Source organism: Denticeps clupeoides, chromosome 12 (assembly GCF_900700375.1).
Source record: "Denticeps clupeoides chromosome 12, fDenClu1.1, whole genome shotgun sequence".
NCBI classification, from domain to species: Eukaryota; Metazoa; Chordata; class Actinopteri; order Clupeiformes; family Denticipitidae; genus Denticeps; species Denticeps clupeoides.
Window position 1 is genome coordinate 6,017,559 of NC_041718.1, and position 12,945 is coordinate 6,030,503.

The 12,945-nt window shown below is 46.2% G+C and overlaps 2 protein-coding genes and 1 long non-coding RNA gene across 3 annotated transcripts; all 3 read left to right on the forward strand.

Annotated features, from left to right (window-relative positions):
* Positions 1-217: 217 nt before the first annotated feature.
* On the forward strand, positions 218-5,787 carry LOC114800641 (proliferation-associated protein 2G4). The gene is made up of 13 exons (XM_028998284.1): positions 218-413; positions 1,286-1,414; positions 2,032-2,137; positions 2,492-2,561; positions 2,668-2,760; positions 3,227-3,290; positions 3,425-3,503; positions 3,622-3,700; positions 3,944-4,077; positions 4,190-4,284; positions 4,386-4,513; positions 4,623-4,676; positions 4,807-5,787. Exons 1-13 carry the CDS (start codon positions 329-331, stop codon positions 4,867-4,869), a joined length of 1,179 nt encoding a protein of 392 aa, XP_028854117.1. The 5' UTR covers positions 218-328; the 3' UTR covers positions 4,870-5,787.
* Positions 5,788-7,108: 1,321 nt separating this feature from the next.
* LOC114801211 (uncharacterized) lies at positions 7,109-8,106 on the forward strand. Its single transcript, XR_003751469.1, has 4 exons — positions 7,109-7,191; positions 7,291-7,317; positions 7,701-7,723; positions 7,813-8,106. It is a non-coding gene; the product is annotated as an uncharacterized LOC114801211 (long non-coding RNA).
* A 400-nt stretch (positions 8,107-8,506) lies between these two features.
* Positions 8,507-11,856, forward strand: zc3h10 (zinc finger CCCH-type containing 10). The gene is made up of 3 exons (XM_028998877.1): positions 8,507-8,645; positions 9,377-10,696; positions 10,947-11,856. Exons 2-3 carry the CDS (start codon positions 9,512-9,514, stop codon positions 11,466-11,468), a joined length of 1,707 nt encoding a protein of 568 aa, XP_028854710.1. The 5' UTR covers positions 8,507-8,645; positions 9,377-9,511; the 3' UTR covers positions 11,469-11,856.
* The last annotated feature ends 1,089 nt before the right edge of the window (positions 11,857-12,945 follow it).

Below are 12,945 nucleotides of genomic sequence, written 5' to 3' on the forward strand. Positions count from 1 at the left end.
GGCAACAGGGCAGAAGCTGATGTTGAGTCTGGTCGTCCTTGTTTTAATGCTCCTTATGCACAGATCCTACTCATTAGACACATGCTTGTCTCTCTAACACGTTGCATGTGCTTATTCAGTCTGTAATAACTTGTATCTAGACCTTCACGCACTAAGGGGTTCCGGCGGTGGGATTTGACGTGACGTAACCTCGCACAGATGCGTGGTGTGGGCGGGGCCTCTGGTGCGATGGGCGGGGCCTGTGTCGGCGTTGTAGAGCTGGCGAGGGCTGCGCGTCTCGGCGTTCGACCCGTTGGGAAGTGGGTTGCGACTGAGAGCCGCTGCTGCGATGTCTGACGACGAACAGCAAGAGCAGACCATCGCTGAGGACCTGGTGGTGACCAAGTACAAAATGGGAGGCGACATCGCCAACCGTGAGTGGCCGTGACCCCCGCGCGGCCTCCGCCGGCCAGCGGCCATGTGCTGTGACAGGCGACGCGCCGCGCGGCGGCGTGGGAGCGACGGGCACGGCCGCCGGTGGCCGTTTCCGCCCGGTTCCTGCCGCTGCTCTTTTCGTGGCCAGGCGTGGTGTTAGCCGCGCCGTTTACACCCCCACTGTTCCCCGGCGCTGTACCGCGCTAGCTTAGCATAGCTAACCAGGTCCCACTGGCTCACAATGGACAAGTGACGGTCCGGTTAGCCGAGGCGCGCTCCGTGCGCCATTAAACACGTCCCGCCGCTCAAATATACCCGCTGTTCGTCCGTCCGTCGTCGTCGTGCCGTTTATAGACGCTCGCTGGACAACTTGTAGCTGAAGCCAACAGGTCACTCCGGATAATAGATCCTGTTGCCAGCGGACCCTGTACAAGACTTTATTGAAGGTCACGTATGGAAAGTTGGACTGCCTGTGGTTGCCGGTTCGATTCGTATCTTTCACCTGCATTTTATTTTTTGTCTCCCCCTGACGTGTGCCAGGCACAACAAAACCGACAAACTGCGTTAAAAGATCGCCTTTCGCGTCATACATTTCCGGCATTTATCAGGCGCCCTTATCCAGAGTGACTTACAATCAGTAGTTACAGGGACAGTCCCCCCCTGGAGACACTCAGGGTTAAATGTCTTGCTCAGGGACACAATGGTAGTAAGTGGGGTTTGAACCTGGGTCTTCTGGTTCATAGGCGAGTGTGTTACCCACTACGCTACTACCACCCACTTTTGCTGCGGTCTGCTTGCTGTAGTTTTAAGTCTTTTTGCCTCTCTAAATGACTGTTAATTATTGTTTCCCTTGGACCCCGTTTTTGTTCAGAGGCCCTCAGGGTGGTGATAGAAGCAGCCAAGCCTGGGGTCTCCGTCCTCAGCCTGTGTGAGAAGGGAGACGCTCACATCACGGCAGAAACGGGGAAGATCTTCAAGAAGGAGAAAGACATGAAGAAAGGTGAGATTTACCGGCGGTGTGAAGGATGCCCGCCAAGGTTTGGTACAAAGCAAGTTGCCTTCGTTTCTTTGTCATAAGTCCTGGTAATACATATTTTTTCCTCCATATTCTACGTTTTCGGTGTACTGCCCCGCATCTGCTTTTACGAGAGACGCTCTGTATTGCGCGCCTTTACCGGCTGCGTCCCCTCTGATGCACAGCCCCGTTTGCCCAGTTCAAGCGGTGGGTTGCAGTGTGAGGTCCTTCACCGAAATGTTCAGCTTCATTTACACATGAATAGTTATATTCATGTTGCGCCGCTGCTCCTATATTTTCGCACCTCCCTGAATGACTGGATTCTAAAGAAACTGCTGCCGTCGCTGACATTCTTCCGTCAGGGGCTTTTGGGGATGAGCAGACACCTAAACGAAAAAAAAGTCAGAAAAGTTGCGTCCTCCGCAGCCCACCGTTCAGCGTTGTAAATTGCCAGGTTGGATCGGTCTGTGCTGGGGGTTAGCAGGTGTTTGAAGAGCCTTCTGTATCACTAGTCATGCAACCACACTTCCCACCTCTGCTGAAAGATTTACATGATATCTTCTTTTTTTTTTTTTTTTGTCCCCGTGACGTTCCCTTTTCAGGCATTGCGTTCCCCACCTGCGTGTCGGTCAATAACTGTGTATGCCACTTCTCTCCCCTGAAGAGTGACCCCGACTACACGCTAAAAGAAGGAGACCTGGTTAAAATGTAGGCATCTTGTCCCTCCTGCCTTTTTTTTTTTTTTTTAAGTGTATATTTTTGAGTGTCCCCTTCTCACCCAGTCCTTGTCCCACCTGCCGCACACGTCTGTGTGCTGCCAGTCCTGTCTGTACATCGTTCCCCCTTGTCATGTTTGTCCGTGTCCTCCTGTTCTGCCCCGTGGAAGTGCTTTACAGTTACATGTCTATTGATTTGTTCCTTTGTGGCTGTCTCGCCACAATTTTCCTTTGATTCAATGTCTAAGAGGTCTTTTCAACGAGAGCTTTAATCGGAAAAAGGTCTTTGAGTCTGATTTAATCTATTCTGTCGTCTTATCTCATTCTTTGACATGGTTTACTACAGTGATCTCGGAGTGCATGTTGATGGCTTCATCGCCAACGTGGCTCATAGCTTCATACTTGGAGCCAGCAAGGTAGATACAGAACACAGCACTTACTTTTAACTAAAATCTGACTTTAGTTAAATTTTTTTTCTTCCAAGCTGGCGTGTTCTCAGTGTTCTCCCCTCTATGGCTATAGGAAGCCCCTGTGACTGGTCGAAAAGCCGATGTGGTCAAAGCTGCTCACCTGTGTGCTGAAGCTGCACTGCGTTTAGTCAAACCTGGAAACCAGGTAAAACAATCTAGTAAAATATCACATTTACTGTACCTATATTATGAAATATACCAATAGAAGTTTTGTGGGAAAAAAATGTAATATTCACTTTTTTTTCCCTGATTTGAAATTGTCTGTGTTTTGGACACATCTACAAATATGTTTTCATTGTAGAATTAATCTAAACATTTACATTGTTGATAAGTTAACCAATCTATATCGAGCTGCTTGATGCCTGCTATTTTACGTCTCATGAATCATATTCTCTTTATGGATGCGCTGATGTGTATTGTCATATTCTCTAAATGCTTGAGAATATGATTCATGAGACGTACCTTTTTCTTTTCTTAAACTGAAATAGTTTCAGCCTTAAAAGCCTCCAGAGAGTATTTGGGTGTAGTAGTGGATATTTGGTACAATGCTTCTGGTTGAGAAAAGCAGTCCTTAATCTATTAGTGATTTTTTTTTTTCCCCCTCCCCCCAGAACACCCAATTGACTGAGGCCTGGAACAAGATTGCTCATTCGTTTAAATGTGCAGCTATTGAAGGTGAGTGTCTAAATGTAGAACTCATTCAACTCAGGTTACAACATCGATTTGTGTATTGTATGTATGGTGGATTTTTTTTTTTTTTCTCTCTACCCATTGCTCCTCATTGTTTTTTAATCTTGTTTCCTCTTTAGGGATGCTGTCCCATCAGCTGAAGCAGCATGTTATTGATGGAGAGAAAACAATCATTCAGAACCCTACGGACCAGCAAAAGTACAACTTCCGTCAATCTACTCCAAGATTAGAACAGCAGTGTGCTGATTGTCACCATGAAGCCCTTTTTGCTGTGATTTGCTTTACTGTTGGCTAAACTTGGTGTTTTTCTTTGCAGGAAGGACCATGAGAAGGCAGAGTTTGAGGTACATGAGGTTTATGCTGTGGATGTCCTCATCAGCACAGGAGAGGGAAAGGTGAGTTAGAGTTTCGTATAGGTTTCTTTCCAGAGCCAAGTGTCTTTAAGGACCATGATAGGCTAGTACTTATGGGGTGGAATTCTCACCAACTGCCAGATTAATTGTCCACAGTTTAGTTGTGGCAAAATGTATTTTGCGTAACGGGGAAATATTGAAATGAAATCGGAATGAGCTACAAGATGTTGCCATGTGTGTAATAACCAAAAAATGTTTTCCAACTTATTCCTTGTCTTGCTCCAGGCCAAAGATGGTGGCCAGAGGACCACCATCTACAAGAGGGACCCCAGCAAGCAGTATGGCCTGAAGATGAAGACATCCAGAATGTTCTTCAGTGAAGTCGAGAGACGCTTTGATGCTATGCCTTTCACTCTCAGGTACGTTTATGTGATTGAGGCTTGTACAACATGCATAGACGCTGGATTTTTGTGTCTCCTTGTCTGTTTGGCCATGAGAAGGTGCTGAATGGAATGTATGTTTATTCCTTAGGGCTTTTGAAGATGAGGGTAAAGCTCGTCTGGGCGTGGTGGAGTGTGCCAAACATGAGCTGCTGCAGCCTTTTAGTGTTCTCAACGAGAAGGATGGTGAGTGGGGGGGAATCCTCCCTTCCTCTGTCACTCTGCACACCTTCTGCATGGCCAGAAGTAGAAAAGACTGATGTGTATTGTCTTTCTCTCTATCTCAGGAGAGTTCGTGGCTCAGTTTAAGTTCACAGTGCTGCTCATGGCCAACGGGCCTTTGAGAATCACCAGTGGACCCTTTGAACCGGAGATGTATAAATCTGACTGTGAGGTGCAGGACTCAGAGCTCAGGGTAATTAAAAAAAATTCTCCTCAACCTGGAATTTTTGCGAACAGGCCCCACATGTCACAAAGCTCTTTCTGTGGTTTGTAACTATACAATTTTTTTTTTCTTCCTACAGTCGCTGTTACAGAGCTCAGCCAGTCGTAAAGCACAGAAGAAGAAGAAAAAGAAGGTGGGTGTCCTTCAAATGTCACTCACTAATCAGTCACCAGATTCTTGTTCTACCCCTTTGAACCTAACATGTCATACTTTTTTCTGTCACTCTTCTTATTGTGGTTCATTTATTTTTATTTTCATTGCAGGCTTCCAAAACTGCAGAGAATGCCACTGGGCAGCCAACTGAAGAGAACGAGGTTGTCGAATAGGCGAAACATGCACACACTCTCGCATATACTCACATACACCCACACTGACACACATACGTACACCCCAGGGGTAAAGACAGAAATTTAGAAAAATATATCCAGATTAGCCCCAGTGGTAATCAGATCTTTGCGCTGCGTGCTGTCCCAGCCATTAGCACATAGGAAGTTGTACCCGATACCCTGTACTAGATGTGCTGGCAGCTGGGAGAGTGGTGAATCTGATCTGGTGGGGGGGGTCTGAGGGTTTGTTTGAGACTTGCTAATTTGGCCTGTCAAGACCCTGGTTGACTACTCCTCAGCACTAAGCATTGCACCGAGGATGGGTCTTTAGTGGGATCATTCAAACTCCAGGCCTGAAGGCAAAATAGGACTTTCTTACTTGAGAATTTCATATTGCATTTGATATAACTTTTGAAGCTCTCAATTGGAACGAAAACTGGAATAATGCCTTTTTGAAATCAAAATGATTAAAAAAAAAAGTGTCCATGTGCAAGTTTTTTTGTAGAATGGTGTGTTTCCTTGTATTGAGAACAGACATGAAGAATTTTACACTCTGGAACAGTTGCTACAATAATGCATTTAAACGAGAACTTCTTCAGTAAAAAAAATGTTATGCCTTTTGGGTTTGTATTGTCATAATCCCTAACTTTATTCTTGCAACGAACACATGCTGTCAATACCAAAATAATCTTTAGGAAGAAGAGAGTGTGTGTGTTTGGGGGGGACTCTGTCCTTTGCATGTTCTTAGTACACTCTGGGGCATTAGAACAGGAGTTCTAGAATCCAGACTCTGGATTTTCTGCACATGCACTCACCTTGTTAAGTTCAGTGACCTCACCATGAGGATTCTGGGATTGCTTTTAAAAATCCTGTACTGCCATCCTCTTTCCTTCTTCCTTCAGGAGTCTGTATCACTTTTTTTTTTTTTTTTTAATAAAGAAATCAAACCTCAATATGACTTAACATTTTGTGATTAAATGTGTCCTAATATTTTCACAGTTATTTGGGGAGTTTTTTGTTTGTGAAAGTTATACCGGTTATTCATTGTGAGTTAAACATAGTTTAATGGTAGCGGTGCCTTGATTAGCTGTATGGGGATTTTGGATTATTATATTATTTACTAACACGTTTGATCTATAGGGCTTCATCTCACCAGGTTAAGTCAAAGATGTCATTTTTGGCATTGTCAAATTTCAGTTAATTGCTATCTCTGCATTGTTTTAATAATAGGCACTTTTTATTTGCTAGTCATAAGATGATTATTTATTAATTTGTGGATTCAGGACATATACATGAATATTTGAGTTACATTTAGTGTGGGCTTTTTGCTGCTAATTATCATGAATAAAACTCACAGCTGAAGATATGTTTCAATTGTGTGATCCTAAGATGATAAAACATTCAATTATCTTTGTACCAGGTTAGCATTTGAGTACATTTAATCACATACCGTCTTTTTTTTTTTTTTTTTTATTGCAGTTTAGTTATTGGTGAATAAAGGAGTTCCTGGTATTCTGTTACTGGTTCGTGTTGTGTTCTTTCGAAACATAATCTAAAATTACCTGTAAATGTCTCCACAAACACATATGAAAGTTGTACAAACTGGAATCATTTTATTTTCAAATTTGTTTGCATAAGAATGGGGACTAGGTGCTTCAGGGCCAGGATTTGATTGAGTTCCTGCATTTATAAGGTGGATTCCATATGCATTTATAATATGGATTCCATAATTTAAGATCAACTGCAACAACCTTTTGATCTAAGATAAATAAATCTCCACTTGTTATATCAAATTAATAGCGATTTAATCATGCAGACAACTGAAAATGTGTTAGTGATAATTAAAGGGTAGAAAATATTTTTAAAGGTTAACATCAGGGGCCTCATACCTCAAAGGTTGTTAGTTCGAATCCCGGCTATGACCTTGTGCATGTGCATGTGGAGTTTGCCTGCTAAAAAAAAAAAAAAAAAAATCCCTCTTGAACATACTTGTCAGTAAGTGTACAGTGTATACAAGCATTTGTGTGAAAACATGTAGGCAATATCGAACATTTAACAGGTACTCATTTGCAAAAAATATGTACAGTTTAAAGTATGTGATTTCATTTAGGAACACACGAGATGCGAACATATCTGAATACAATATTTTAAAGTTGAAACGTGTATTAAACAGGACCGAGTACAGACGTACGGCTCATGGATGCCAATTCAATGAACTACAAATCCCACACACTGGGTGCGCGGTTATGACGTCAGAGCACACATAAAAACTGTCCTCGTGCGTCGTCACATCCTCTTGATTTTGGTGGCTTCTCGTCTGAGGTAGGAATCGCTTGGAAATCCGAATTGTATCCTGCTCAATCAATTACGGTATCAAGTCATCCGTTTTAATTTCCAAAATCCTCTTGCTTCTCATTTCAGACCCATCTCCACAAGATGAGAGCGAAGGTGAGAAACGATATATTTCATTCTTTTCGCGCCGTATTAGTTTCGTCCCTTGTTTCTGGTCTGACTGGGGCTAAATGTCATGTTTTGTGGGAATTTTGTTCCACATATTTCCTTTTTATTTTATTTATTGTATAAAGCAGTCGTCTGTGCCGCTGGCTGTTATAAGAATCGCTCCAGCTAGTGCTGCTATCGGTGTGCTAACTGAGGCGGTCTGGCCTGGGCCCACGTGGGCTTCGTTTTGTTTTCTTGTGATTTTTTTAAAAATCTTTTTTACGTTCTCACGTTGCCCGTAACTGTGAATGCGGTAGCCTTGCATAGGACTTTGTGTAGGTGTGCAATCCTTGGTTTGTCATTTGAACAATTTTTTTTTTTTTTCCTTGCAGTGGAGGAAGAAGCGCATGCGCAGGTAACCACCAGATGCTAATGCATTTAATCAAAGTTCTCCAAGTGTACATGCGTGCTAAAGCTGCGTTATTTTTTCCCCTGCATACGCAGACTGAAGCGTAAAAGGAGAAAGATGAGGCAGAGGTCAAAGTAAAGTACCTTCCTCGGCAGCGTCGCTCCATGCTCCTCCGGGTTCCTGATTCTTGATTCAAGATTTTCCTCGAAGACCCTTCCTCTACCACAGCAGGCCATCCTGCGCTACCTGCAGGACTGAAGTCAGACTTTGGAGGAGGGGACCCGAAGAAGAGTCGGAACCCTGCTGTTCTTGAAGGACTTTTTAAATCTCTGCTCTGCACAGCTGATCTTTACCTGTAAAGACCAAAATAAATTTCTGGTTGTCATGTATGTCTGGTCTTCACTTGTTTTTTTTTCCCCCTAATGGAGTCCTGTGGATGGTCTCATTTTAAGGAGTGACTTCTGTCCAGAGCTTCATGTGACTCTTCAAGCAGCTCTTAAATTAAATGATTTAAATGTTAATTCAAAGTTAAGAACTGTGGGGGTGTGGTAAACTAGTTTAGGGGACAACTTTTCAGGGGGGGGGGGTTAATGTCTGGCACTTTAATTAAAATGGATATATTTGGGGCAGTGTAGTTTTAAATACTCTCCTAAATTTATTTGTACACACGTTGTACAATCAAATTACTTAATGGCGTAAAATCTGCTTAATTGCAGTCTTTTTTGAGTGTACAGGCCAAAACGAATGTTCTCCGGCTTTTATTCTGGCACCTATCGGGCACCGGAAGTACTTCAGAGCACCATGAGTGTCGGCTAACGTGAGCGCTAACTTGCACGCCGTCTCAAAACAAACCGACAGCACAACTCCGCGTGTCTTCACCGGTTCTGGCGCGTCCGGTTCTGCTCGTAGGTCCCACAGAGGTATTTTGGTAAGTTTCCGCGCGGTCGCTGCTTTAAAGCGACCCGCGGTGATGTCTGTTTGGCAGTGAGCGCGTTGACGCTAGCGCTCTCGCTAGGCAGGCGAACGTAGCCGAAGAGTTGTCTGTTGAACAAAAGCTAACGCTATAGTTTCGTAGTCTGTGGGAATTTTTCAACGTGTCAGTCTATCACCTGCGAACGAGCTTTCAAAGGCGACCGCCAATAGTTCACTTGTTTACAGCAGTCGGTTTGTTTACTGCTAATTCTTATATAGCAAATTACTCGCGCTACGGGGGGAGTATTGTTCATTGCTGTTATAAAATGTTGGATGAAATAAGTCATTTTCGACGTTGTCATCGTCCAGTTAGTAATATTGTTTAAACGCTTTTGTAAGCATGTCCTATTCTTAGAACTATAATGAGTCAACACAACAGGGGCGATACGCGTGGCGCATGCGCATTGTTTGGCAACGTCTTTATTATTTACCAATTTATCAAACACAAATAAAGAAATACTGCAAATTAGTTACCTGTATCTTGGGAGGAGGAACAGCCGAAAAGTTGGGGACGAAATATTCCTCAAGACAAACCGTAATGAACAAGGAATAAAATGGGCGGAGCTACCTGGGATGATTGACATCTATCGCCTTCTTTGAACCTTGCAGACTTTATCATGTGACATGGTGCTTCAAGAATACCCACCTGCGTGATATTCACAGTAATGTTTAAATTTTATTTTTCAGATGCCTTGTGGGGAGCACGTCCATTAAGTAGCTCTTCTACGTGCCTTTTAATTTACCTTCTACCTCTTGACAGTTACTTCGACATCCAACTTACACACATGAGCACTGAGTTCCTCTCATGCTGGGCAGAGCGCCATGCCTGACCGGGATAGCGCCTACCTGGCAGGCGGTGGTGGGGGAGGCAGTGCTGCAGGGCTGGGAACGAGTATAAGTGAGGAGGCAGGTGGGGCTGGTGACCTAGGAGGAGCAGCTGTAGAAGGCTGGGGGGGTGTTGGTGGAGGCGTTGGTCCCTGTGGTGGAGGTAGCGCTGGTTCCGCAGCCATGGGTGGAGGAGGAGCTCTCGGCAACGGGAATGGCTGTGGCGCCGGTGGCTTCGGCTCCGGTGCCGGCGTCGATGGCGTCTGCAGAGACTTCTTGCGGAACGTTTGCAAGAGGGGCAAGCGCTGCCGCTTCCGGCACCCGGACTTCAACGAGGTGCCCGACCTCGGCGTGCAGAAGAACGAGTTCATATTTTGCCATGACCACCAAAACAAGGAGTGCATGCGCACCAACTGTCGGTTTGTCCACGGATCCAAGGAGGATGAGGACTACTACAAAAAGACTGGCGAGCTTCCGCTCCGGCTGAGGGGAAAGGTGGCCGCGGGCCTGGGCTTGTCTCCCACTGACCTCCCTGCAAGTCGTGGAGAGGTCCCCATCTGCCGGGACTACCTTAAAGGGGAATGCCAGCGGGGCAATAAGTGCAAATTTCGCCACGTGAGAAAGGACTTCGAGTACGAAGCAGCACGGGTTGGCGTTGGGGGAGCCATGTGTCCAGGGGGCGCGACTGGGATGGTGAACCCCGGGGGAGGGGGAGCGGGATGTGGCGGCAGCGCCGGGGGAGCCTGTGGAGGGATGTCCGGTGTTGTCGGTGGCGGTGGGAACAACGTGATGGGCATGGGTTGTCCTAACATGGGCGGTTACAGGGATCCGGGAGTTCTGGGCGGAGGCGCAGGAGGAGCTGCCGGCGGCGGGGGCATGGGCGGATGTTACTCAGTGGGAGTGGCCGGGCAGAGGCGCTTCGATCGCGGGCCCTGCTCTGTCTACGACCCCTTGTTCGAGAATGGCTTTTTCGACGCCGGGTCCCTGGAGCCTGCTATGGATCACACGACGCTCCAGCTGAAGAGGCGGAGGCTGGAGGGGCTTCGGCTGACTGACGGAGCTGGGGGAGGACACTATGATTTCGGGATACAGGCCTCCATTGCACCCCGCCCTATGGAGTACAGGTTTCTGGAGGAGGAAAACGCCCTCTTAAGGAAAAGGGTCGAGGAGCTAAAGAAACAGGTGAGTTTCTTATAACTTTTTAACAATAAGGGTTTGTTTGTAGCTCTTATTCTTTATATTAATAAAACCAGGGTGGTAGTAGCCTAGCGGGTAACACACTCGCCTATGAACCAGAAGACCCAGGTTGAAACCCCACTTACTACCATTGTGTCCCTGGGCAAGACTCCAGAGGGGGGACTGTCCCTGTAAATACAGATTGTAAGTCGCTCTGGATAAATGCTCTAAATATAAAACGGTCTCTCTTTTTCAGGTTACAAATCTCATTGCCACCAATGAGGTACTTTTGGAGCAGAACGCACAATTTCGGAGCCAGGCTAAAGTTATCACCTTGTCCTCAACTCCTGCACCTTCAGAACAGAGCCTGGCGCCACCTGTGGGTTCGGTCAACTCCTACAACCACGGAATTGCCCAGACTCACACCACTCTGAGCAGCGCAGGCCTTCAGCCTCGCCCTGTCACCCAGCAGGACCTGGTGGCCCCGTCCGGCGCCCCCACGGCACCGCCCACTAACGCCGCTCCGCCCACCGCACCCCCTCCCCACCTCAACCCCGAGATCACGCCCCTCTCTGCGGCCCTGGCCCAGACAATAGCTCAGGGACTGGCTCCACCTGTCTCCATGCCACAAGTGGCCGTGTCCGTGGCCCCCGTTGCTCCCGTTGCCGTGTCCATGGCGCAACCAATGCCAGGAATCACCATGAGTCATGCCACGACTCCCATGGTGACTTACCCAATCGCCAGCCAGAGTATGAGGATCACCACCCTGCCACACTGAGCATCGACACTCACATGCCATTTGACAGCAACCCCTGTCGGGTTTTGGGGATGAACAGTCACTTGAACTGACAATGACGGCGAATAGAGCCATGGGAGGAACCTCTGGTTGAAGGATCAGGTTCCCCACCCCTGACGTAGATGATTCTGCTTCTTCGTCCTGCTGAATGGAATTGGACGTCACTTCCACAATGATGGACCCAAGAATAATGACGGCTTTCAACTTTTCTAGCTCCTGCCTTCACGCCTGCCGTTTGGAGGACAGTGTGTCAAAGAGACTGATGGACGCCACACACGCTATTTTGTTTTCTTTATGTGATGTGTGTTTAGAGGAACTCTTGGGTCCAGAGGAGTAAAAAGTTCAAATTAAAGACATTTTATTATAGAGACGTTGAATTTGCCAGAATGTTGTTTTGTGAAGTTGGTCTCTTTGTATCGTGTCATTGCTGTACTTCAGTAAAGGCCGCTCCACTCCAAAATGTTCAATATATGACTGGACCTGGGAGGGGGGGGCGATTCATAAAGCATAATGCACATTACTGAATCCACAGGGGGTCTAACGAGACGCTGACTCTGAATGATGGAGATGCAGAATGTGCATATCCTGCACGGTTCTGGCTCGCCCTCATTCGCCATGTACCACATACACCACTTTAATACACCACAAAAAGACTCTTTAATCTCATCACACTACGGAATTCTCCTCAAAATGGTGATACTGGTGAGTTCAATCCCATTTGTAAAGAAGAACGCTGAATTCCTGGAAGGATGTAAACCTGGAGAGGGAACAACAGGGTTCCCACCTGGGAGAGAATGTTACTTGCTCTTCATGAAAAAAGTGATGAATCTCACAAACACGGGTGCATATAAAATGGCATGTAACGTGCTACCTTTTCACTGGTAATCAGGGAGATCATTTATTCAGACAATTTTTTAATACTTTGGTTATTAACATTTCATACTTAATGACATTATGAACTGAGGTTTGTAAAATATATTGGGTGCCTAAACCTTTTTTTTTTTGTGCAAAAGAGCCAGAAGACCCGGGTTCAAACCCCCACTTACTACCATTGTGTCCCTGAGCAGGACATTTAACCCCGACTGTCTCCAGGGGGACCGTCCCTGCCCCTGCAGACTGGATAAGTGTGGCAAATGCCGCAATTGTAAACGCATCTTGCAGATTATGCTGAACATGTCGTTTGACGCCCTGTCCCGGTCCGGACAGCAACATGGTTTAACTGCACTTTATTTATACGTGTCTGTGCTTGCAAAAGCGGCGACGTGGAGCTATTAGCGTGTCATACATGTTTATCAAGCCCAGGCAGATGGTTTTTAAAAAGGCCCGGAGGGAAAAAGACGTCAGGGCGGGATGTTCGTGGCGACTTCCTGCACAAGGTGAACCTAAACCCGCCATTTCCGCTGAACACTCTCCAGCGACGAGTCGTGTTACATTTACCGCATTTACCAGACGCCCTTAT

Bases quoted from the DNA above. Each gene is read 5' to 3' on its own strand.
- LOC114800641 (XM_028998284.1), top strand. From the start codon at position 329: ATGTCTGACGACGAACAGCAAGAGCAGACCATCGCTGAGGACCTGGTG. The intron at 2,562-2,667 runs GTAGATACAGAA...CTATGGCTATAG, and splicing joins TCATACTTGGAGCCAGCAAG to GAAGCCCCTGTGACTGGTCG. The intron at 4,677-4,806 runs GTGGGTGTCCTT...TTTTCATTGCAG, and splicing joins AGAAGAAGAAGAAAAAGAAG to GCTTCCAAAACTGCAGAGAA.
- zc3h10 (XM_028998877.1), top strand. From the start codon at position 9,512: ATGCCTGACCGGGATAGCGCCTACCTGGCAGGCGGTGGTGGGGGAGGC. The intron at 10,697-10,946 runs GTGAGTTTCTTA...TCTCTTTTTCAG, and splicing joins TCGAGGAGCTAAAGAAACAG to GTTACAAATCTCATTGCCAC.